Raw genomic sequence first — 27724 nt, forward strand, 5'->3', positions numbered from 1 at the left:
TATACAATATTGTGTCAATAACAATCTCATTATAGGTTTTGAAATAGACGGTTAAGATTTCACTCTTCCAGTTGCCTCTGTGACGGTTAAGATTTCACTCTTCCAGTTGCCTCTGTACTGTTTCCAGAAGAAGAAATAATAGTCCGGAATAATTGAGTAGTCTATCATTAATTTAGCCCAAGAAAGACAAAAAATGGTATTTATTTGAAAAATGTCTCCTATTCGTCCCTACTGTCTTGCGAGATATTATAAACGCCAAGATTCGCATAAAAAATTGAACCTTTCAAAAAAAAAAATGCAATCCTACGATGTCCACTACTGACCTGATATGATACAAGATGACAAAGATTTGCAATTATCTCACTTGTCCAGACTCCAGAGTCTAGGGCCAAACTGTTGTTTTGATTCACAGATTTTCGACAAAGACAGCTTTGTCATGAATACATTTTCTATGTTTTTGAATTCGTCATGCATCGTAGGGGAAAAACTCCATAATTAGTATAAGTATTAGTATGATTGCACCTATTTTCGGATCCTTAAAGAGGCTTCAGTTGCAAACGATCGGAATTTAATTTATTTCTATTATTAATATATATCTATCTATATATATATATATATATATATATATATATATATATATATATATATATATATATATATATATATATATATTACATTGCGTTATTTTATTGTTATATTTGTTTAACATTATCATCATGATATCCTTTCTTAATGTTATCAATCGTATAGCCGTTTCAAAAAATGAGGTACTCAATGGCGGTAATTTATGCCATTCGAGCATCCTTCATTCCACTGGAGAGTGAATAAAGTAATTCAAAACCATAACAACAACTCATGCAAAAATATTCATTAAATTCGCCAAGCGTATAGTTGTCAATTTATATAGTATCCTATCAATCGACAAGTAGCTTTACAGCATCGCATGGAGAATATAGGCTCGGGTTCTTTTTATATTTTGGAAGACTAGCATTAATCGCATTACAGGGGGCATGCCATTTTCGTTTATCTATAGGCTGATATAACTCCAATGTGAAAATGCAAGAAGTAGAATCCTCAATTGATGAAGCAGTTTCAGAAGTGTTTTGCACAGCGCCCCCATATCTGCGCCGATCCGAGTCGATGGTGGTTTGACTAACGTGCACTACAGCGCTGAGCGTTCTTCGTCGTAAGGTGCACCATCAGCCTCTGGAGGGGGTGGTGGCGGCGTCTCTTCTGGGGGTGGTGGTACACTACTAGTATCAGCTGGTGGTGGGTGGGGGAAGGCATTGTCCGTATTCTCCTTTGGCGGAGGGGTGACGTCGGCAGCGACGATGATGGTCTGGTATCCGGCGTTATCTCCTTCCTTGTCGTCCAGTGCACCTTCGTTCGATTCGACAACGGCAGCGTCAAAAGCAGCCACGGCGGCGGCTGCCTCTTCGGCCAGACCCTCGTCATTAGTGAATCCCTTGTTGACGACGCCTCCGTCGTCATTGACGTTGCTGTTGACATCCCCATTTGCTTTCTCTTGGGCAACGTGTCCGGTCTCGGCTATGATAGCAGCCTTGTTAGCTTGGGTTCCATGGCTACCTTTTGAGTTTGGGATACTGTTAGTCTTGTGGTTGTCAGTGATCCGTGTGTAATGGCTCTCAGTTTCCTCTACATCTTCGATTTTGTGGTACCCAGGCTTTGTTTCCTCTGTGAAAAATAACAAGATACATTTTCCAATTCCATTTGTTACAATTCTAGTATTACTTAGATTGAATGCAATATTTAACTATACCTTTAACTACAATCTAACTAGATTCATGGCATCCAATTGCAGTCTCGCCTGCATTACGCGATTCAATATAGCAGCAGTGCTGTCTTTGAAAACGATTATAGAATAATCATTCACAAAATACACCATTCATATCATGATGAAAAAATACTATGTTCACTGAACCTAAATGACATTTGACCTTGATCATATGACCAAAGACTTATGCAAGACGATCAGTTATACTTGATTACCCTCACATCCACATTTCATGAACTAGATCCATAAACTTTCAATGTTATGATGGCAATTCAACAAATACCTCAAACACGGCCAAAGTTCAATGACCTTGGTCATCTGACCTGAAACTCAGACGGAATGTTCAGTAACACTTGACTACTCTTATGTCCAAGTTTCATGAATCAGATCCATGAAATTTCAAAGTTATCATGGAAATTAACAAATACCTTTAACATAGCTAAAGTTCATTGACCTGAAACTCAGAAAGATTATTAAATAGTACTTGATTACACTTTCATGAACCAAGCCTATATACTTTTAAGTAATGATGACATTTCAAAAACTTAAACTTCGGTTAAGATTTTTTTTATTGACTCCCCCAACATGGTCTAAGTTCATTGACCATAAATGGCCTTTGACCTTGCTAATGTGACATCAAACTTTTGCAGGATGTTAAGTAAAACCATTATGACAAAGTTTCATGAACTAAGTTTTCTAAGCTATGATGACTTTTCTAAAATTTAATCTTCATTTAAGATTTGATGTTGACGACGCGGCCGCCGCCGTCGGCGCCTATAGTCTCGCGCCTATGCAGGCAATACAAAAAAAAATGGAATGAAGTTATCCTTAAATCCTTTTATCTCTACAAACTCATAAACAAGTACTTTTTAGTACGGTCGTACGCTATTGGTCGGCGGTTTCTGTCTGAATTTACAAATGGTTCTGGAACGATGCTATCATTAATCCTGCTTTTGAATTTTGATTACTATCATTTTTTTTTAAATGCACATCCGACCCGAACTCGATATCTGACAGGTAAATAATTAATATATTGATTTATATAGCGCAAAAAATTACGTGCACAATTACTATACACTTAGAGTCTTCTGCGCTGTAAGGGATTCGGAAATACTTTTAAAAAATTTTAAAATAGGTAGGAAAAGATGTTGGGGGAAAAATGGTCTTTAGTCTTAGTTTGAACATTTTCCCTGATGGAAAAGATCTAAATAAACATGGCAAACCATTCCATAATTTGGGAGCTGCGTAGGCAAATACACACAACCTCCCGAAGTAATCTTTTTTTCGCAAGTGGGGAGTGAACTGGAAGCCAGTGCAGATCAGGCGTGTATCCAGCATCACATCCTACAAAGCATTTCATGGGCCCAATCGTCTGGGGACAATAGTGACTCAACTATGCTTGTACATGGGCCCATACATTTCTTTGTCATAGTTGATACTGGATACGCTGGTGCAGATGTTAACAGGGTTGATCCTGTAAAATCTAGATAGAACTTACCCGCGGCTGCTTGGAGCTCTTCCACTCGGGCAGCGTTCATGGCGTCACGCTTGTTGACTGTGTAGAGTGATGCCGATATCACCATCACAAGAAGGGCGCCCAAAATACAGGCTGCTGCCATTCCAAACTTGTACCCGGACAGTTCGCTTTCAAGGGAGTTGATGACGGCAATGTTAGGGTCCGCTGTGGGTTCGCGTGCTATGAAGAAAAAAAAAAATAATGAAATGGATAGGTGTAATTTTTTTTATAATTCATCAAGATGGAAACGTTAGGTCACCTAAAATTGTGGGTTCATTTTATTTATGTTCTCATGAATGATAATGCACATTCATGAAACAGCCATGTTGGTGTAATCGGCAATCGTGTTTTAAAATTTATGGATGACATTTCCTTAGACCCATTGGATATGGGTTCGTTTTTTAATTGGTTGTAAATTTGTGGAGGAGTTTTTTAAACGCTAAGAGTCGGAAATAAAACCGAAGGATCTGTCTTTCATTTCGAAGAATCCTGTTGGTATTCCTCCGGAACATAATTGCGCTCACTCCATTTTCAGTGACAAATCAACAAATCCTGCAAATCAAGTGTGTAGAATGCAAATTGTAAGTGTAATACTGATAAACTAATCCAAGTGAAATAATTGTAGGGCCCTGGGAACGATTTTTGACTGGGGGTACTGATGTGAGTTTGACAAGCAAAAAAACCCCAAAAGGTTTCACTACAAATTGAAGGTCCAGAAAATTTTGAAAAGGAAAAAAAGGTTTCTCTACAAAATGTAGGACATTTTTGTTACATTTACCCATTTTTTCACACTTTCCACAATTCAAGGGGGCGCTTCCTAAGCACCAAGGAAAATACTTTCTAGGGCCATGAATAATTGCGGACAACATCGTCCTTAAACCTACCTTCTCTAACTAGCCAGTCCTACGAAAATGTACTACTTACCGATATCAAAATCGAAAATGGCTTTAAATCCTGTGAGCGTCACGGACCCGTCCGAAGAGAACTTGATAAACATGTCCTGGCCTGTAGACTGGAATTTCGTCGTCGGGACCTTACTTCCGCAGTAGTAGCCTACGAGAGGTGCATTCTCGTCTGGCCCATCGTAGAGTGCCACGTAGTCGTATATACAAGAAGGATGGGCTTCCACGTTCATCTCATCAAAGCTAAAGTACACCACCTCACCTTCTGGTGCCTAAAATAGGGGCACGTTTCATAAAACTTGTTAAGATAGCATATTTGCATAATTGTTAAAAGCTACTGAAATCCTTCACTCTGATTGGCTGAGAGTTAAATTTGTTATAGAGAGTGTACATTTATTATGATAACAAGTCCTTATGAACAATGGGACCCATACAGGCCGGATTCTCTGATATCAGGAATTCATCAAACGGTAACGCTTTCTAGTTTGATATTTGTTTCCGTTGTACGTATAAGAAGACCGGATTTGGTTACTTATATATAAATAATAGGCAGAGTTGAAATTAAATGCATTTGAGGTGTTCAAAAGGGATTGCAAGGGTTTATATTTCAGATTTATTTTATCTTGAATTTTTATAAGTTAAGGGTGGTGATCATTTCCTTTACATAACAATTCATTAATAACATGGATGTTAGATAATTCATATCTAAAGTCAGGATACATTCTGGAGCTTTTGGAATTCCTTTCGATAACTTTGTCATGCACCCATGCTTGTAGATATATCTACTTACCATGAGATGTGTTGTGCAGGATACACTGTTAGGATATTCCTCGGGGTACATTGGTGACGTCACTACACCCGGTGCAACTGTATAAACTTTGTCGCAATCATAGACTGAAACAGAGTGAGATCGATAGAAAAGCATTTGTGAAGACATCTTACAGAACCGAGCAATTTTACTTATTTTACTCAATGACGGTTTTTTACTCTCTAACTCTCCTCGTTTTTTGTACCAATTTAATGTGATATTACATTGAGAAGTAAATATAACTTAAGAATATTATATGAGTTTGTTTAACCTCTGGTTGTCCCCCCCCCCCCCGCTCTCCTTTAGTCTTTTGTCTATTATTAGCCATCTTATTTTCACTTCATAGCTTTACGTGTAGAATCCCAAACGTTTCTTTTATCTAAACAAAATCGGAGATTTATTTTGAAAGTGTTTGCTGTATTCTGATCTAGTTTCAGTTCGTTATATGGCCCAAAATAGAACCATATCTGCCCTATGTACTTTGACCAGCACTTTTTATAACAATTTACCCCCCCCCCCCCCCCACCACCTTCCGCACCCTTCCCTTTCGCAGTACAGACGCAAACACTCCCTCCAGAACTCTACTTACATGCTTCGTACTCAAGGAGAAATCCGAAAGCAGCCGAGTCTGACGTCATCATCTCGACGATTGCATCGGTGCCCTTGATCATGAATTCGGCTCCCATTGTATTTTCATTGAGACAGAAGGATGTTTTCTCGACGCCACTGCCGCCAGCGATGGACAAAAGTGCGAAATTGCTATCAACGTCCTTGCAAGTTGCGTTGCCTTGTACGTGAAGGATAGTGAACTTTATCGTGTCAGTGCCGGTAAAAGGCACGGAGATGGTCCACGTGTATCTTTGACTGCAAAGAGAAGAAATGACGTTTTGTACAATGTAGTTGTTATGAAAGTGACTGTTCTTTGATTGGGAGTTTTGGGATATCTTAATTTTGATTAGCTTTACAAGTACCTTTTGAATAAATCATGCTCTCACTCGTGGATTATGTGAAGGGGGGGGGGTGTAAAAGAAGCTCTCGAAATACAAAATGTACACCATCTGAAGGTGATGATGATGCCATACATCTTGATTTTAAGAGCTACTGGTAACGATTAAAAGGCAAGGAGGCAGACGAATGATTCAAGCCTACACTGACACCGACAATGGCATCAATTTTTTTTCATCATGGAGTATATATTATCTATTTAAGGTCGCCTATCCCGGGCTGCACATTAAATTACGACATAACTTTACCCGCCATACTTGTGCATGGCTTGCAATGGATGAACAACTTAGATGCAGTTTAAGTTCCAGTTCAGCCTTATTTATTTCAAAGCAAAACATCACAATCTAAAATTAATTTACAGTGTACAAAATTAGTACATAAATACATATCAATAAGATTTAAAGCATAGACGAAAGGATTTGGGACCTCTTTGTCTGGTAATTGCTCATGAATCTTGGACAATTTACTTTAATACGGACAGGTGACATATTCATTCTAAAATAAATACTTCACTTTCTAAAGGTAATGTACCAAAGTGAAATTCGGAGCCATGAATATATATTCTCAATGCGAAATGGCCTAGTTCCACACCTGTGAACCTATCAGTCGAGTGAATGTATGACAAGAACACACCTCAACTAGTAAGAATTCATAGGGCCTATGAGTGGGTTTGTAATGACCTGCTTCTGAGGACATTTTCTTACATTTTACCCATCAACCGTGGGCGTACACTGTCCCTAAAACCATGCCAACCGTTTCATATCGTAAATGCATGATTTGTATAAAAAGGCTTCCGTTCGACAAATTTAACTTAAGTTGTATGGATAGGGGATAGGGATCGTCCCCGGTTAGTGAACTTTCCTCACGTTATGTCCGAAAATGATCCCGGTGACTGAATTAAATTCAAACTTATGATTAATGTGAGCGCAAACGCACGTCCCCATTTTGGCAATAAATGATAAGGAAGTCCCCGACGCAAGGCAGTGTGTGTGAGGGTGTGTGTGGATAGAGTATGGGGTGCGTGTGTGTGTCAGTTCGCCCACAATTCATCAAATCTTGTCGGCAGGTTCCACCAATTCTGCTGAAAAGAAAACAATGTGTTCATATAGTGGTCTACGTGAAAAAAAAAACATTATTCACACTGTTAAAATGCTTAAATTCAGCACTGTGAAGATGTTTTCACACTGTGGACACCTCCACAGTGTGACTGTTCACAGCGTGTTTACAATCACGGTCGACTATGTGAATCACACTGTTGAAATGTATTTAACAGCATGAAGGTGATATCGTATTGTGTTCCACACTGTGAACACACAGTGGCATACACTATGGGACACTGAGTTCTTTCTCACTACTGCCCCAAGCCTACATTACAGATTTGTCACCAATGTTCAAAGGGGCTAAAAGTGAGACATGGTCATCCAAATTATTGCAGCGCGAAAGAGTCGTGATTTTGTGTAACACAACATCATGATACAAACCTGATAAAAAAATTAGGGCTTGTTCTTGTTTGATTAATGTTGGCTACGTTACAGAGGTGTGCGCTTAGCTGGCGACTCTCTGTTGCTCTGTCTTTGCATTAAGATTAATTGTGTTATTTGTTTATGTTACCTTATCTTTTGTATATATATGAGTCTTTGTATGTCATAGAAGCTGCTAGACAAGTTTTGAGTGATTTCGATATATTGTATTGTCAGTGATTGACTTTGATTTATATTTAGCATATACCTATGCTGTACATGTTATGTGAGTTTGTACATGCTGCCATACTGTGTTTCTTTCAATGTACTTGACTATCTTAATAATACCATCAAATTATACACACCCTCTCGTAATCTTCGTTCAATTACTGACACATGCAGACTTTTCATTCCCTTGTCAAAACTCTCCTCTGCCGAAAAACGGTTTGCTGTAGCAGCTGCCAAGACTTGGAATGCTATCCCTCTTTCAATAAGAAATGTTTCCAGTGTTCTTGGCTTCAAATCATCCCTTATGACATACCTTTTTCCTCAATTAATATTTTCCTTTCTATCTTGAATATTGTCGTAATCATGGCAAATATTAAATTGTTTCCTACTTTTGTACGCGCTATGGTACTTTTTGTTTTTAGCGCATCTAAATACCCATTATTATTAACAAAATAAGAACTAGCGGTACAGCATACAAGCTTTTGAAACTGCACTTATCATTGGTCAAGAGAAATCCGCAATTAAGTTTCTTTTTAGCGTTTACTATGCGTAAAACTTTATTAAATGAAACAAGGTTATGATGTACACTCACTTGCCAGGCGCAGGAGAAGTGTCGAAATAAGATGGTGATCCAATGACACCCGCCGCCTGGTTAAACTCAGAGTCAGGTTCTGAAATATCAAAATAATAATTCGTAAAATCAATTCAACTGATAAACTAATTAGAAAAGAAATCGTTGTGTATTACATAATTATGTAATCACATGGAGAGTTGGCCCAGTGGATTAGTCTTTTGACTTTGAAACCCAGCCATGTCGTAATTTCCTTCAGCAAAAAAAAATCATCCATATTGTGCTGCACTCAACCCAGGTGAGATGAATGGGTACCTGACAGGAACGTATTTCTTGACACGCCACCGCACTGTAAAAGGCTGCGGGGCTAAAGCCAGGGTAATAATATCCAAGTTCTTTGGAAGCGCATATTGACGTTATGACATAATGTGATATGCGCTAAACAAGAATTGCGTTATTATTATTATTGGCAATAAAAACGAAAGGGCCTGAGGAAAGAGAGAGGGAAAGACTCGGGAATTCACCTATCATTGTAAAATTCGCTGTTGTAATTCGTGATACATCGTGATTATCACCATAAGCATGATAAGGGGAGATTGGCCAACCATGCTAAATTTGGGTAAACTAATGACAAAGTATGCTATGTCGGGTAAATACAGAAAAGGTTTATTCGTTATTTTGGGATCGACCTGACCAAGCTTCTCACTATCCTGTTTGTAGTCAGTGTATCGCATACGTATCGTTAGTAGCATCAGACTTGTAAAAACAAAAACAGCCCCCGTCTAGATCGTAGGCTCGGCAAGACTTGATGAGACATCTTTTCTTCAGAATCTGTGTACTTACCTTGGGACTGGAAAACAAAGTGATTGAATGTTCTGTTGACATCGTTCGGTTCTGCGATGGTGACGAAGCCGTCCATGGCAAACTCGCATTTATAAGACCCACCCTCTTCCACACTGACGTCAAAGGCCCCGCATCCGATGCCAATGCATGTGTTGGCGCAGTGTTCCTTCGTTGTCTGGTTGAGGTCTGTTCGGCTAATATTTGATGGGTCGATGCGCTCGTAGTAGAAGACATCGAACATCTTTAGGAGTCCATCTGCAATAGATCAATTAAATGGGGATCGTGCATTTTTCAAGTCGTGCTATGTTACCATGATTTGATGTGTTGTGAACAGGAAAATAAGACGCATGTTTCTATTCTTAAGTTATATTTATCTAAAAGAACAATATATCATTTTTGTTAAATGAATTCGAAAGTAAAGATTAGCATGATAAACGAAAAACATTATAAAAATATCAATGATAATAATTATTCATAACAATAATGATAATAACATGAGAATCAAGGGCGGAAATCTCTCCCCAATGGTAGGGGGGACAGGGGCAAAAAACTTGACAAGCTAGAAGAAAAAAAAAGGTTATCACCCCAAATGTCAGGTCATTTTGACTCAAATAAACGTGACAAGCAAAAAGAAAAGATTATCACCAAAAAAAATAAGGTCATCTCGTCCAAAATACATGTTTATTTCGATTTGAATGATTTCTTTCCATCGTTAAATATCAAAAATAATAGAGGGACATTTTATATTGTGTCCCCCCCCCACTACTATTTTGGGTAGGGGGACGCGTCCCCCTGTCCCCCTGTGATTTCCGCCCATGAGAGTAATAACGATAAAGATAACAGTGATCATATCAAAGATTATCAAGCACTTCAAACATAGTTATGTTATGATGTCATCATCATCATTAATTAGTTATCATTACCTCATGTAGGTCCTACCATTACTGCTGTCTTTTTTCACTATTACCTTTACTGTTAAAATTATCATTAGGCACTATCTATAACTGTCGTTATTATTATCACTATCTTTCTTAATAAATCTAACGAGAAGTGAAGGAAATAGAGATACCCTTACCACAAAATTCTTCATCAGTATCATGATAACATTGTCCTCGTCCAGAACACCGATAAACATCAGGTATACACTCTCCTCCTCGACATAAAAACTCCTCCTCTTCACACGTACCATCCTCTGTAACAATTGAATAGATATATTTCGTAGGCCTATGCACTTTTGGGACTATATATTTTTTTCTTAGCCAAAGAAAGATTTAGTTCTTCCTCCTTCTTTCACTATGTTAATGGAAGAAGGAAACATAATTTAAATACTTTATTTATATTCATTATTTTATATTATTGTATTATTGATTTGTATATTTTATATGTAAATGGATGAAATGTCAAGCAAAAAAATATATGTTTAATTGTATTGAATTGAATAGTTAATTTTGGCCGCTATAACTCAACCATTTTTGGTTTATAGTAGACGTACTCTTGCGCTTCGTACAATAGTGTATTCATTTCTAGATTTTGTTATTTCTCCTCTGTTATGAAATTGTCACATGGTAATATACTTCATTATGTCATACTACTATTATTTCTTCACAAATTTTACAAATTTGTACATTTTTTTTCTCAGCCATAGAAAGATTAGATCATTTTGCTACAACTCAAGCATATATGCTAACAGTACGTTGGCATCTTCATTTCTTCATTACTTTACCTTATGCTTGTATTATGTCAAAATTTGGTGATCATTCCTCTGTTATAAAATTGTCACATATTATGTGGACTTTTTTCAGAGCGTATTATGATTACCTCGATGTATTTTAATTTTATTTTGAATACACAATAAATGCAGAAACTCCTTCAAAAATATATTTTTCCATAATTGAGAGAATAGAAGCAACCAGCTGACGGAGTATACGTTCAAACAAAGACAATCACATTTTGTGTAAGCCCTTATCATACTTACTAGTAGTCGGTTTTCCATCATTGAATATGGGACTGATCCAATCTTCAAATTCGGTTACCCGGGTATACACGCCCGGATAATCCGGCTGAGCACATCCGAATCCCCAACTCACAATACCAATCAAATAGTATTGGTCTGATGTTCCATTCTTGTAGGCTACCATTGGTCCTCCACTGTCACCCTGAATGGCGGGAAAGAGAGGAAATTGATACCTCTGATTCAAATAAAAGAGTTCATCTTCATTTTGTCATCAAGACCGCGTTTGTGAACATGAACATGGGAATATATATATATATATATATATATTCATTATTTTTAAACAAGTTCATACCTTGTTACCAATAATGCATATAGCATTTCCATTTATTTGAAAGCAGGATAAAAGAGCATTGTACAGTGCGTATCAAAAAAAAGTTTACACTTTGAAAAAGCACTGGGAATTAAAAAATACACAACATGTGGGTAAGTTTTACATATATATTCTTGGGTTTGGGTCTAATCTATCGAATGAAAGTAAAAGTTTTGACAGAATGTTACACTTGAGTGAGCACTGCCGATTTTTGTAAAGCTCGCAGAAATCTGTTTGCGCAGAAATGCTCGTTTTCACTCAGTGTCAAGGGGAAAGGGCGAAATCAAGCTTGCCCTGCGAAACAATTCTCATTCATTTCCCTTGCACTTTTAGTCAATTGAAATAAAACGGATACATTCAAGCATTTTGTAACAATTTTGCCACCCAAATTTAAATTTCAACACTTAGTAAGCACAACCTTTATCCTTTTGTGCCAGCTGGATCGGAGGACATAACTGTATCTGAACAAAAGTTTATATCAGACATCTCCAGCATTTTTATCATTTAAGTTTGTATCATTTAAAGTGGGTTCATATTTCATTTTTCATTTATTACTTGTTTCTCCACACTTTTCCCAAGCTTGACAATGATTAACAAATTGAAAATCAAGACTAAGCCAGTTCATGTAAATCACAGCTCAGTGTAAAGTAAATATCGTAACGATGGCCTCGGATTTTGGGAGAGTGGGGTGGGGCACTCTTCTAAGTATTTTGGGCAAAGAAACAAGTTTAAAAAGGTAAGAGATATCTTCGAATCAATTTTACTAGCTAAATTAACGTGTTCTTCATGATTAAGGTCTACTTATATTCGCATAACTATTTCAAAGTTCTGTGCAAATCATTTTCACTAACTTTTTAAAAGAAAGTGATGCTCACTCAAGCGGAAATATTTTTCGACAGTTATATCGTCATTTGCTAAAATGGATCTGTACCAATGTTAAAATGCGGAAAAATCTTCAGGATTTTACAAATGTATAATTTTACAGGATTTTTTCTAAGTGTAAACTTTTTTTTGATACGCACTGTAGATTAAATGCCTTGCTCGCGGGCATAGCTGCCGCGGCCGGGGATCGAACCCCGGACTTTTTCATGTATAGCCAGGCGCCTTAGACCACTCGGCCACGGCACCTCCACTTACATAGTCTGATTTTTTTTGTATTGAGTAGTTTTTATTGACAACTTCAATTCATATACAAAATAAAATATATATAACAAATAGAACTTTGAAACATAATATTTTCATGAATGTTACAATAAAACACAATGTTAGACATATTCCAATACATAATTATAAATAACATTGATGATAATTATATGCATCAAGAAGAAACTTCTACAGACAATTCCAACATATTGATTTTTTTTCCAGTGTCAAATAAAAAACATAAGAGAAATTTTCCAAATACAAAAGTGAATAAATAAATCATTAATAAAACCTAAACGAATTGAAGCCATCAGCATATTTATTTTTGACCCATCACCTCGGCCTCTTCACCCAAATAAATTCAAATACAAACTCAGCCCTTTACATTACCCCCTGAATCGTTGTATCAATCGATAATTAAATTAACGGAAAAGACATTAATTTCGAATGGAACTTGGTTACGTCAACTTTCAACTCTTCTAGAAATGTGTTTTTTTTTCTTCAAGTAATAACAAAACTAGAACCATGCCTAAATTACGACGAGAAAACGTGAAATCGAAAGAGATTGCACGAAAAGGCATAAGAGGTAAATAATTTGTAAGAGAGTCTATGAAAATGAAATCGATTACGAAAACGGAAATAGTGAAAATACAGCTTTTTATTTTAAAAATGAAGCGAATTCACTAAACTAATGATTCGAATATCTAAATTCTAGTTTTTGAAGAAAGAAAATATTCACATGCATGATGAACTAGAGGGTCGATTAGTTTTTTTTAAGAAGCGACATCGCCAGTAAGTGCCCCATGTCCCAGAGTAATAGACTAATAAATATTTTCTAAAAGAGAAATTTAGATTGTCTGTATACTAATTGTTTGGAGTTTAAAGAGCATTTCTGAAACCATATCATACTTATAGGTTAAAGCTGCAGGAAATATAAATTCATCTACAATTAGGATATGCAGAAGAATGATAAGTCCATTTTAGAGTATTTCAATAAATATGTAATTACGAACGACTATGCAACAAGTCAAAGAAAACCAAAATAGATTTAAAATGCTTCCAAATCAAAAGTTCCAGGTCTCCATTATAATTTTATCATGATTATGAACAAATAAAATGTAAATCTGAATTTTAACCAGAGTCTGAATTAATATTTCAAGCCTCATGAGCTTGATGTATTTTGCAGTGAATAAACATTTATGTATCATACAGCCATTAAAATACAATTTACATGATATATATAGAGAATTTTCATTTAGATATATTGATACTTTGGGCTAGTATTTATGCACTCCATAATCCCGTCGTTGGGAAATTTACGAAAATAACTCTAAATGAACTTTGTGTTAATTTGGTTTGAAGTAATATTATTTTGGCTATATAATCTGGAAGTGTTGGTCTAAAGCTGAGTTTGATAGTTTTGTTGCATTTTTTTTTCTTTTCAGAAAAAGAGAAGAAATATTTTCGGTACTTTACTAAAATGTGTCGTACACATGCCATCATAATATATATTACTTCTCTTACCAATTCATCCCAGTACAAAGCAAATATGATACCCTCGTCATGTACAATTTTTCCAATCCTCATAAATATACTATAAATCTATAATTTTCCCCTTCTTAAATAAATCATTGGAAATAAGCATGGCCAGAGTATTATTTTATTTCAAAGTGATGCAAAGGTACATAGTGATAGAACATCCACGTGGTTGCGACACTTGAAAAACTAAATGGACTAATCTGCTGATGTAGGAAAGAAAATTGTCGCTATGATACAAACCGTGAACGAGTCATTCTCCTTTGGTGACAACTAATAGACATGATCATAAAAGATTAGGTAAAAACCACAGATAAGAATCAAACTAAATTACATTTCATTTATAAAACGAATTATAAGGAGCATTTTTTTAAATATTATATTAGATTAACATTTTTCTTTTATTTCACAATAGGTTATCATTCATAACCTCCATAATCATCAAGTCAACATTGTTGATTGCGTATGTTACATTACCAAAAAACAGTAAATTTCTCACTGTACTTTTTTTTCAAGTGAGCTCTGCCAATTTTATAAGTGTCTAGGTGACTCTCTATCACTCCTTGAAGAAAGAATCAGAAAAACATAAATCTTGCAGATGTTGATAGTATAGGACCAGTGGTAAAGCCAATGCTTATGTATTAGAGTAGTCAAATATTATGTGAACGTGTGGGTGTGGGGTGTGGGAGGGGGAGTACATACTTATGAGCGAAAATACAGAGGCAAGGTGCGTACGCCCTACAATCTAGCTCTGTAATTCAACTGTGATTTTTTTCTTTAAGGTCGTCTTAATCTATTGACAACCTTGTTTGTATATATTTCTTTTCTCAATGGTGGTCTCACAATGTCACGTTAAACCAACAACAACAACAAAATCAGAAGAAAAAAGAACAATCGAATACCTGGCAAGAATCTATTCCTCCCTCTGCTACTCCGGCGCATATCATGTTGTCGGTGATGTCTCCTGAATACGAGACGTTGCACTCGTGTTGGTCGTAGATGGGGACGGTTACTTCATATAACTCGGTCGGGCTTGGACCTGGTAAGAAAATAAAATAATTCGCCCAGTGTAATGCAATAAAATTTGGAAGGATTTTTAAAAGAATAATGTTAGTTTCATGTGTATATTAACACGTATAAGATGAAGATGTTGGACTGCAAGTAGAAAAGCCTTAGTCCAAGGAATAATCATTGGTAATTCATAGGATACATGAGAGAATAAGAGACAGACATTTGTTGAAAATTTAGATTATAACAGTTCCTGTTAGAATAAAAAGACCACTGAATATCACATGACCTTTGCGCCACCAAGGTTTTGAATAAGAAATCGAAATCGGAAGGGTTTGGAAGGCGTGCGACGACCGATGATACCGTCTCAATTATCTCATTTCCTTTTATTTCAAATCCCAACTATTACAATAAATCGTTTCAAGTCATTTTATTTCTTACATCTGATATATATAAACAAAAACATCTTTGGAAACTTTAAGCACATTCACAACATAGGTCTACAAGATATCCCTGCGAAAGTCCGGTAGTCTATTGTGGCGGAAGCTGCTAAATGCTGAATGTTTTGAGTGCAGCCTCGTATGAAAACAAATTATTTTATAAGTGTAGACCACATGAGACTAGAGGGGTGGTTAATTACCTCCTTGTTGCAGAGCACCCCATCCCGTCACGACAGAATCTTGACCGGCCATGAACCTCGACTCATCACTCTTCTTTGGCAAACACACCGTGTTCACCTCGTAATCGGCCCAGATGTTGAAAGTTTTCGCCATCTTGAAAAGAGCGATGTCACTGTCATAAGTTGAGGGGTTGTAGTCAGGATGGACGTAGACTTCCATAGCCTGTCGCATCTGGGTTGCCTGTGTGCTGTTGACGAGACTCTTAGAACCCACCCGGAACTCGAAGATCTCAGGCTCGAAGATGATATCCCTAATAGTGATACGATGAAATTGAGATGTTAGGCCGCTAATCGATGATATTCCTTATATGAGATTTGAGAACCACTTTATTGATTTTCTTTGGAATCTGCAAACAGTCTCGGACACTGTTTTTTTTTCAGTGCACACCTAGTTACCAAGAATGCATATAGTATTTCCATTTATTTGAATGCACTTTATAAAAAATAGTAATGTCGATGGCATGCTTTGCTCACGGGCATAATTTGCCTTGGACGGGGATCGAACCCTGCACTTTCTAATGTCTAGTCAGGGGCCCGGACCACACAGCCACGGTACCTCCACTATTGCAAATGTTCACTGTAATGGTACACTGCACATCTATACATTTGGTAGTATCGCTGAACACTGTAAAAAATGATGTGCTAATTTAGCACTTGCAGTGCTTGTATAGTGACTGCACTACGAGTGCTGATTTTCTAATTCAAATTTAAACTAGAAAATCAGCAAACGTACAGTGCAGTCACTATACAAGCACTGTAAGTGCTAAATTAGCACATCATTTTTTACAGTGCTCAGCGATACTACCAAATGTATAGATGTGGGTGTACCATTATTACATGAATGTAGATGGTGTTGTAAAGGAGCCAAACTGAAGTGTTTGTTTCTTCACTCCCAAATTTAGATGGATAAGAAGTTTTCGCAACCACTACGCAGACGCTCCCTTGAACGTTAGGAATCCTTGACGAAAATCGTTAAATCAAAGCAGCAGTGTCGCCCGTGATTCCGTTTCTGGTAACTCCTCGCAGGACAACATTTTGCTGATAAACGCCAAGCTGGTATATAAGCAATTACCTCGGAAACAATTTACGTCTACAGGTTAATCAGTCAGAGTGGCTGACCTTATAAACGACAGATTTTACTCTTGTGCCTTTTTATCAGAGTGGAGACAATGGCAAAGTGGGGATTCGAACTCACAACCTTCCGATTATGAGCCTAATGCTGTAACCACTGGATTAACGACCCATATGCTATTTTCCGTCAGCCAAGAATCTTACGACGATCAGCAGTCCTGGTTCACCAACTTTCGACAAATACCTCTCAACGTGTTACTGTGATTGGACGGGCACTTTTGAATAGATTCAATATGTTGTGGAATCCGGCCCCATTGCAATTGCTAGCTTAGGATACTGGTCAAGATCACATTCCGTTTTTCATGATCTCAATATATCAACATATAGATTTATCACTTGAAGTTATGAAACATTCTAGCAATATAAATATTTTGTTTAATTACAATTTGTACTGCACTAGTCTTCTATTTCAGAGGATTTTCTTCAAACAAATCGAGACGTATTTAGTAAAACTGTACATATCAATCCTCGTTCAGTTTTTCTGATTATTGCATAGTAAATATAGCACAATATCACGAGTAAATGTTGAGAGCAAACAACATTATTGCTTTCTGAATGAAATGCTGCTGATATTTAAATTTCCATGTTGCCTAATTTGTATAATATTTCATTTTATATATTTAGGCTATTTATATCACTGATTTTTTTTCAAGAAGTAGATGAACATACGCCCCCAATCATGACTGGACCTTTGATCTTGTCAAACATTAATCGTCGGCGGTCATCCGAACCATCGCACCGGGACCATCGTATCACACGGTGCAAACCAATTTCAGAGAAAAATCGACTTCAAAGTAATTTTCACACTTAGTTCACTAGCCTTACAATAATATTCATTGCTATAAAAATACATGGTTGGAAAGACCAAAACAATTGCTTGACATTGGTATCTTTATGTTTTCACAAAACTAAGAATCCGAGTTAAAAAATCGCAAAAGAGCTATACATGCTTGTAATTTCGGTTTGAGCGGTTTAGATTTTCCCTGTACAAAAACGTCATAAGAAATACAACCCTGACCGTGATTTCAGTGCGTCGTCAAAACGTCGCTTTTCACGTGCAAAGTCAATGCAGTTCCCAGTGCCGATACGACGGTTTGGCTGACTGCGCGCATTGAAATTGCGGTCAGTCAAAACGTCGTATCGCTCTGTTACAGTACACGTTTCCAAAGGGATTTGCACATTTAATCAAAAAAAAAATTATGGCATCGACGTGAAAATCCTCTCATATCTCAGAAAATAAAATAAAATAAATTGCTGCGTAGGATTTAGTTATGAATAGAGTAGGACTTGTACTTTCATTTATGAAAAAAATTTCAAAATCGATTTTTCTTGACCAAATTGACTGATAAATATCAATCATTGATTTGAGGATAGACAAAATGTTGGGCAACATGAAAATACCGTCCACTGTGTTGAGTAGTATATGTTGGTAAAAAATATGTATATATATATATTCTGGGCAATTATTATCCAATTGAGCAAATTTAAATTTATTACCAAATTAATCATTTTTATTAACCAATTTGGGCATGTTCTAACCAATAGTTGTGTATGTGGACAGTACGATGCCCAGGGTTGGTAAAAATTTGGGCATGTTTTGCCCTGTTTTAAGAGTGTAAATATAAAATAAAGCCCCATTGTAACCCCAACCCTTCACTGTTAGAAAATCTATCCTTAAAATAAAAGACGTTCCTGCAGCAGTCTCGAGAACACCTGTAATCTTACCAGATTGCGTAACCTTACATTATATTATGTAAAATTACAGGAAATTGGTATTTGGTGAATGGAGTCTTACAAATTTCCTTAAATAAAACACCCTTTTCCCCTTTTTTTAAACAGACCTGTTCTGTTGAATCGCAGAAAATTTCCTGTTTTATGAATTTACAGTGTGATTCTGTTATTGCTTTCTGCAAAATCTTCTTTTTTATGTTAAATCAGGTTTTTTTTAACAGTGTATAGATAACACGAAAGGAAGCCCGGAGCAATTGTCGCCGGAGCAAATGTCGTGTTACCGACAAAATTACGAATGACTTACACGCAGTGAGCTGCAGTTATGATCCATTCTGGGTGGATGACCGAAGCACCGCAGATTCGGCGACCACCTCGGTAGAAAGCCGCTTGCCATGGATATTCAAATTCATCGGCCATCTGCCCCCCGACGATCATAGTACTCGACCCCTCATACTGTCGACCGCATGTATCACTGTCCACTAGGAATTAACATCGGATTAATTAGTGATTTAAAGTATTAGAATAGTTCAAATTTAAACTAGAAATTATTGTTCTCTTCATCCATTTCTTTCACATAACATTTAAATAAAAGAGTCTCTGTCGAGAATCGAACCCGGGCCCCCAGCTTTGCACGTCGGTGCCTTAACCACTAGACCACAGAGACGGGTTAGTGGCTAGGGCGACCCTGATCCAATTGACCGTCAGATAGACCCGTCTCTGTAGTCTAGTGGTTAAGGCACCGGCGTTCAAAGCTAGGGGCCCGGGTTCGATTCCCGGCAGAGACATTCTTTCGGCATCACCAATTTTTCCAAAGGGTAGATAGCTCTGGGGAACTTTGATTTAAGCTACGCCTACCATTGTTCTCTTCATCCATTTCTTTACACAATATTTGAAATAAAAGAGTTGCCAAAGCTGTTGTACATGTATAGCTTCACACACATTTGTATACTTTCTCCAATACGTGTACTGTATCAAGGCACTAGCTTTGTATCAAAGAAATAGCTTTGATCCAGCTGAGGCATGGCGGCTTGTCATTGTTCAAATCCCAACTTCACCCAATAAAGGAAATTATAATTGGTATGGTGTCGAAAATCTGTCTATCTGACGGTCAATTGGATCAGGGTCGCCCTAGCCACTAACCCGTCTCTGTGGTCTAGTGGTTAAAGCACCGGCGTTCAAAGCTGGGGGCCCGGGTTCGATTCCCGGCAGAGACATTTTTTCGGCATCACTAATTTTTCCAAAGGGTAGATAGCTCTGGGGAACCTTGATTTAAGCTACGCCTACTATTGTTTTCTTCTTCCATTTCTTCACACAATATTTAAAATAAAAGAGTTGCCAAAGCTGTTGTTCATGTATAGCTTCACACACATTTGTATACTTTCTCCCATACGTGTACTGTATTAAAGCATTAGCTTAGTATCAAAGCAATAGCTTTGATCCAGCTGAGGCATGGCGGCTTGTCATTGTCCAAATCCCAACTTCACCCAATAAAGGAAATTACAATTGGTATGGTGTCAAAAATCTGTCTATCTGACGGTCAATTGGATCAGGGTCGCCCAAGCCACTAACCCGTCTCTGTGGTCTAGTGGTTAAAGCACCGGCGTTCAAAGCTGGGGCCCAGGTTCGATTCCCGGCAGAGACATTTTTTCGGCATCACCAATTTTTCCAAAGGGTATATAGCTCTGGGGAACCTTAGTTTAAGCTACGCCTACCATTGTTCTCTTCATCCATTTCTTTACACAATATTTAAAACAAAAGAGTTGCCAAAGCTGTTGTTCATGTATAGCTTCACACACAATATATATATATATATATATTTATATATATATATTAATATGTATATATATATATATTTTTATATGTATGCATGTATTAATCTATTTATTTACCTTGCCAGTTTTGTGCTAGAATTGGAGCTACCAAGGCTACCACCATCAAATGACGTATCCTAATAATCATATTGGTTCTGAAAATAAAAAATATATCAAAATAATTTAAACAATGCAGAAATTAACAGCACTAAATATGTTCCTAATCTTACACATCACACACGAAAATACATTGAATGGATTTTAGGAGATTTTAGATACAGAAGAAAATGTAACTATGAGTTATTAAATGCTTTAAAGAGACCTAAAGTCATGCATGGACTCAAATCAGGCAGCCTTTATTGGAAAAGTTGAAGCATATCTTGTATTCTGAAATGTTCAAATCCAACGATTTCAATACAGTTTTCTTCTTATCAGCAATTGTTTCAAGGCAATAACATGGATGTAAACTAGTAAACCAGTTATACATAAAATACCAGACCAGATATTTTTACTACGGTGTTGACTTTACAGTGGGTGTTATTTTAACACCTTCATACTTTAACACTCTTTGGCGTTATGTTCAAACTAAATGAACTATGTAGGGTGTACTTTTAACATCACAGTGCGTGGTTCTCTATAGGGACACCAGTCGGTGTTGGTTTTAACACCCACATCCACACTGGTAATTTGTACAAATATGTAACACTTTGGGCAGTCATTTGTTGAATTGCATAATTGCACAGTTGAGATCGGTCAGATTAGCCTAAGCTCATATCCTGATATTTATTTTTTTTCATATCTCACAATAATAAGAAAACCCAACACTAGTTTTTTATTTATTCATTTTACTGAGAGAGAAAGTAAAATCACACCAGGATTAAAAGATTTGACCAAGATGAAAACCCCTCCCCCAAAATGTATATATATATATATACAGTGCGTATCAAAAAAAGTTTACACTTTGAAAAAGCCCTGTGAATTATAAAATATTCAACATGTGGGTATTTTTCGCATATTATCTTGGGTTTGGGTCTCATCTATCCAACGAAAGTAAAAGTTTTGACAGAATGTTACACTTGAGTGAGCACTATCCATTTTTGTAAAGCTCGCAGAAATGCTCGTTTTCACGCTGTGTCAAAGGGAAAGGGCGAAATCAAACTTTCCCTGGGAAACATTTCTCATACATTTCCCTTGCAATTTTTAGTCAATTGAATAAAAACGAATACAATCAAACATTTTGTAACAATTTTTCCACCCAAATTGAAATTTCAACACTTAGTAAGCACAACCTTTATCATTTTAATGCCAGCTGGATCTGAAGACAACTGAATCTGAACAAAAGTTTATATCAGACATCTCCAGCATTTTTTTACTAAGGTTTTATCATTTAAAGTGGGTTTACATTTCATTTTTCATTCAATACTTGTTTCTCCATACTTTTCCCAAGCTTGACAATCTTATGATTAACAAAATGAAAATCAAGCCTAAGCCATTCCATGTAAATCACAGCTCAGTGTAAGCAAATATCGTCACAATGGCCTTGGTGTGTGGGGGAGTGGGGTGGGGCGCAATGCACTCTTCAAAGTGTTATGGGCAAGGAAACAAGTTAAAACGGTAAAAGATATCTTCTAATCAAATTTACTAGCTAAATTCCATGTGTTCTTTATGATTAAGGTCTACTTTTATTCGCATAACTATTTCAAAGTTCTGCGCAAATCATTTTTCACTAACTTTTCAAAAGTAAGTGGTGCTCACTGAAGCGGAAATATTTTTTCGACAGTTATATCGTCATTTGCTTAAATGGATCTGTGCCAATGTTAAAATGTGGAAAAATCTTCAGGATATTACAAATGTATAATTTTACAGGACTTTTTTAAGTGTAAACTTTTTTTTGATACTCATATATATATACAGATAAATGATGAAATGATAAAATACGAAATGATATAAATTCAGATAAATGATGAAATGAAAAAAAATAGAAATAAAGAAAAATAACAATATCAAACAAGAAGAAATAATAATAATTTCTCACAAGTCATGATACTGACTCTGTATTTGCATCTCTATTTACACATGATCTTTACGTCACCACTGAAATGTTCTATCTAAAGCAAATAAGTCAAGTGAACAAATATTCGTCAAGTAGAAAAGTTTGCATTTTATACGAAGTGACCTTTGTACATTATTTGATTAGCTTTGATAATGGTAGTTAAATCTTTAAAGAGCTTCCATTATATATATTTTTCATTATATACCAATGATATATCTGTCAGATTGACAAATTAAAGTAAGTTTATTATACCGATTTAGATTCATTTTATGAAAGAATAAGATAAAAAAAATAGATATTGACAATGGATATTGTGTTAAAAAACAATGCTCTCTACAAAATCCACCCTCTTTTTCCTCCCTTCCTCCCCTTCCCCTTACTATGATATTCTTTATATTTCTTTCTTCTCCTATTATTTCACTTTTTCGGAATATATCCCTTTCCTGCTCAAATATTCCTTTATGTAATAAAACCTCTTAAAGGAATTAAATCTGCCTGTCCCTAAAAGTTTTCTCTGAACTTAAATATCTTTAACGTAATAGAACGTATAATTTCACCCTGGTTTCGGTCTGTTTTATTGATGAATAAAATGTAAAATAAAGAGAATACAACATTACGACTTATCAAATGAACTTTTGGAAAAATTATATAGTCTTAGGAGATTTCAAACTCAATAGTTGATTCCACTACCTTAACAACTTTCAAAACGTTTAGAAAAATTGCAAGTCATGCAGTAAATATATTCACTGTTGAGTCTAAATACGAAATGACAAGAATGAAAAAAAATCATGAAGAAAAAAAATGCTTCCTTGCAAATATGAAATCGAATTAAAATTATATATATTTTACTCAAGGAGGAAAACAATACGCCCACCAAGTACAGAGATAAGCTACTACGTCATGATCAATCAAACCCTATATTACACTCAAAATTCCAAGCATTTAAAATAAATCTAAATCGGCCGTGGATAGTGACCACCCGAATGTTGGATTTATTTTAAATCTTTAGGATTATATTTCCATATCTCAAAAGATTTAAATTCAAATATTTTAGATTTATATTTAAATCTGCAAGGTTTAAAACTGAATCTTATATTCGGCTGGTCACTATTCACAGCCGATCTAGATTCATTTTAAATCCTTGGAATTTAGAGTGTACAGCTAAGTATACAAAATTTAAAATGACGACTGTACATGGATTACCTTTAATTACTTTGCTATGTGTATCCGAACCAAGAGAGTGCGAAAATTAATAAATATATCATAAGAATATTTTATACATATTTGAAATATATCATATATGCATACATGATATTATAAATATATCGGAAAATTATATTATATACTAAAATCACTTCATATGGATTGCTCTTCATCTTCAAAACTTCGTGTCCAAATCCAGATTTTTGCTCAATAATGATATTTATTACAGTTTTTTTATTCTTTGATTGTTCATATATGAATAGAGAGGGGGACATTTTTTTCGGCATCACTAATTTTTTCAAAGGGTAGATAGCTCTGGGGAACTTTGATTTAAGCTACGCCTACCATTATTCTCTTCATCCATTTCTTTCACAAAATATTTAAATATGTATAACTTCACATATTTATATACAGACTGTATCCATTTTCACAGTTACACAAACCTCTTAGAATAGTGTTGTAATGATGTGATGTGCAGTCTTAATCTTGGGATTTCTGTTATATTGGCTAGATATGACGGGGAAATTACATTATTGCATTGCTATACCAGTAAGAAGGTTGACTCTTCAGTTTTAGAAGATTGGAAAAACAAAAAAATCCCGGTCTATACCACTGATATTACTAGGCCTATATTTTTATACTTACTAAATCCCATTATATTATTCAGATCTTTTATTTTGCACAACACGTATATACAGTGCGTCCCAGAAAAAACGAAACCGAGATTTAGCGATGATTTATCATTACTTAATCATTAATGAAATAGACAAATGACTCAGACCTACCAATGTAAAGTTTGGAATTTCCTCTTTCATGTGATTTTACTTAGATTATTCCTCTTTCACGCATGAGTGAGCAAAAACAATTTGAAGAAAGGATACCAGAAACCAATTTGGCGAGGGGTATCTGAATTTCAAAAAGAACACCACATGCCTAAAAGTTCAATATCTGCTTTTTCATTTGATACCTGAATCACAAAAAATGGTCAAGAAGTAAAAAAAATTGTGCTCCCTCAAAACAATGCTTGTAGTTCCATAATTTAATCAAATAAACGTGTTTTCACCGATTTTCCACAAAAGCTATCGCACGGTTGACAAAAGACTTAATGCATGGTTGATCGTCAACAAAACGGAGTGTCGAGTGAGTTTGATGGCTAGCCTGTAAAACCTCTTCATTTTATGAAATTATTGAAATTCAAGTCTTATTTGAAATAGCCAGAACTTTGTTATTTTTCGATCATTTTCTGTAATTGAGGTATCAAATTAAAGAGCAGATATTGAACTTTTTAGAAATGTGGCTTTCTTTTTGAAACCCAGATACAGACCGCCAAGTGACTTTTTGGTATCCCCTTTTCAAATTGTTTTTGCTCACTCATGCGTGAATGAAAAACGATCTAAGTAATATCAGATGAAAGAAGAGATTCTAAGCTTTACATTGGTAGGTCATTTGTCTATTTCATTAATGATTAAGTTATGATAAATCATCGCTAGATCTCGGTTTCGTTTTTTCTGGGACGCACTGTACATAATATCGTATATATTTGAGCATGTCCCTATGCACTTAGAACAAAACAGACTTAAGTACAAATTAAGAAATGAAAAGAGTAAAGTAAGTGATGTCATGACAGCTTAAGCAAATACTATTTTGACAAGTTTATCTATGTTCATGTTGCCTACACTAAAAACACTGAGTCAATTTTTACCAAACATTGGGTTGAAAGGGAACATGCATGTTTGCTGGGCAAATTTCAACCCAACATTGCGTAAAATTTACAAAATATTTGGTATCTTTTTACCCATGCTTCCACCACCCAGTATTGGGTCAATTCTTATTTTAGAGTGTATATATTTCGGACAAGGAAGTGCAATGCACAGTATGGAATGAGCGTGTAAAAAGCGCCCACCAAATGTTTTTTGGAAACAGTCATGAGAATAGGAACAGCAATCAACCTCCATTTCACCAAATTCCAATCTCTATGATGTATTTTTCATCACCTCCTCATCCCCTCCTAAACATCTCAGCCCTTCTAGCACTCGCTTGAACTTGCTCGTCTCTTGTGACTTATCTTCCAGAATATTCCTTTTCTTGGTTTTCGATACACACGTGTACATGATGTACATAATATATAATTTTGTTTGAGAATACAGTTTTTAACGAGTGCAGTGGGTATTGTCTAACGAATAGTGAAGTTGTGTTATCCATGCGATGTCAAAGGTTACATAGTGACCCAGCCCCGGTTGTTGGTAAAACCTACCATTATACTAAGATTCCAGAACACAATTCCTTCCCTTCTCTGTCTCTTCTACAGTCTAATTTCATACCATTCTATCTTGATCTAATCTTAAACATATCTTCGAATCGTTTAACTTATAGCCTAAGAGCATTTTACCTAATTAAGATGTTAAATCATCAATCGAAAGGTTGGAGGAGCTAGTGACTCCTGTTTCAAGTTGTTATGTCAAACTTCGCAATAAACTGAATCCAACAATTTATGTGTTGGGTCGAACATGTGGTACATGTAAATTCAACGTCTAGAAAAGATTGTCGACCCTTTAACCTATCAATAGTGTTGATATAACAATTCAGTTTTTATAGTGAGCTCCTTTCAAAGATAATGCATACACAGATAAATGTATTAAACATGAATCGTACAATCTGAGGACACACACACACAGGACGATTAGGGGCGACCGGCTATAACACTGTAAAAAGGATAGGCGCCCGGGCCCGTGATTATAAATTTTAAAGAGGACTTTAATTGCAGTGGACAGACGTATATAAGTTTATATACAGAATACTATTGACTCTATACCATTACAAACTCCAAAAACAAAAGTAGTGCACATCCACTGTAGTAGGCATTTTGAATGCGGTTCATATATGTATTCTTTTTAGATGGACAATTGATAGAGAGCGAAAAATATAGTCAGTCTGTCCCTATGTCAGGCCTAATATAAATTATGGTGTGTACATAATATATTCAGCTAAGATCTGAGAAGGATCTTAAGTTGATTATTTCAATGGTTTTAGAGCGGAAACATGCCTAGGGCATATCATGGGAGTACTACATGTATACAAAATTGGTATGAAAATCTAAACCCAGTTTTTAGATTACATGTATACACGATCAACTGCTTTAAGTATGTACCGTTTCACAAATGATACATGCACTTGAACCTGAATACATTCTGCACTACACGCGGTGAAATTACAAAGACTTGAAAGAGCATCACACGGACAATTATGAAGCTTGAAGCAAAAAAAAAACATATCCTCGTCATGGCCAGTATCAACATTACTAAATGATTGAACTTCCATTAACAACAATATACAATCGCGATATCATGCATATCAATCGCCTCAATCAAATATTTCGAAGGAATATTGGAGAACTTACCTGTTGTAGCTGTCTGTCGCGCGAATAATCTTTATCTCAATGACGGCCTCCCTCGCTGTAACATTACACCGATTGTGATATTTCCCAGGCGGCTGGGGCAGGGGTAGACTTTACCCCCGTTACCGTCAGTTACCGTTTCTAGACTACCCCAAAGGTAAATAAAACGGTTAATAATTGATTGAGAACGGCGATAAAACTATTATCGACGGGTTAAAATCTTTCATTGCAGGCGTGCAAAGGCAATTTACAAACAATGGAATTAATCTAGTATTAAAACAATGAACCGTGGATATGAGACACTTAAGTTCGCACCAGGAATGGTGTGTAAATGCACGAGGAATATCGCATTTTTCTTGGACAAAATGTTTAAATATTTTGGCATAAATAATCAGATTTATCAAATATATATATATATTACTTTTATATCCATCCCGATCTCCATGATCTCCTTCCTCTGTTTTCATTAGCCATCAGCATACAGTTTATATGGTATGGTGCCCATTTCCGTTTTTTTTATGTTAACTCACCTAAAATTTGAACTTTCAAATCTTAAGTAAACATCATTGCCACGATGTTATAT

The 27724-nt window shown here is 36.0% G+C and overlaps 1 protein-coding gene across 1 annotated transcript; it reads right to left on the reverse strand.

The window, feature by feature from the left end:
* Nucleotides 1-989: 989 nt before the first annotated feature.
* On the reverse strand, nt 990-27250 carry LOC121422901. Its single transcript, XM_041618140.1, has 14 exons — nt 27145-27250; nt 20570-20646; nt 18985-19159; nt 15780-16069; nt 15034-15170; nt 11104-11284; nt 10204-10320; nt 9129-9383; nt 8307-8385; nt 5611-5885; nt 5004-5107; nt 4236-4485; nt 3294-3491; nt 990-1695 (listed from the first exon to the last, which is right to left on the reverse strand). The coding sequence occupies exons 2-14, from the start codon at nt 20637-20639 to the stop codon at nt 1163-1165; spliced, it is 2664 nt and encodes an 887-aa protein (XP_041474074.1). The 5' UTR covers nt 20640-20646; nt 27145-27250; the 3' UTR covers nt 990-1162.
* Nucleotides 27251-27724: the final 474 nt, after the last annotated feature.

Source organism: Lytechinus variegatus, chromosome 10 (assembly GCF_018143015.1).
Source record: "Lytechinus variegatus isolate NC3 chromosome 10, Lvar_3.0, whole genome shotgun sequence".
In the NCBI taxonomy this organism is placed as follows: domain Eukaryota; kingdom Metazoa; phylum Echinodermata; class Echinoidea; order Temnopleuroida; family Toxopneustidae; genus Lytechinus; species Lytechinus variegatus.

What these genes read in the sequence shown, in the direction of transcription:
- LOC121422901 (XM_041618140.1), bottom strand. Translation starts at nt 20,639, where the DNA reads ATGATTATTAGGATACGTCATTTGATGGTGGTAGCCTTGGTAGCTCCA. An exon ending in GGGTGCTCTGCAACAAGGAG is followed by an intron (nt 15,171 to 15,779) that starts GTAATTAACCAC and finishes TTTTCTTACCAG; the next exon opens with GTCCAAGCCCGACCGAGTTA. An exon ending in GAGGAATAGATTCTTGCCAG is followed by an intron (nt 11,285 to 15,033) that starts GTATTCGATTGT and finishes CCCGCCATTCAG; the next exon opens with GGTGACAGTGGAGGACCAAT.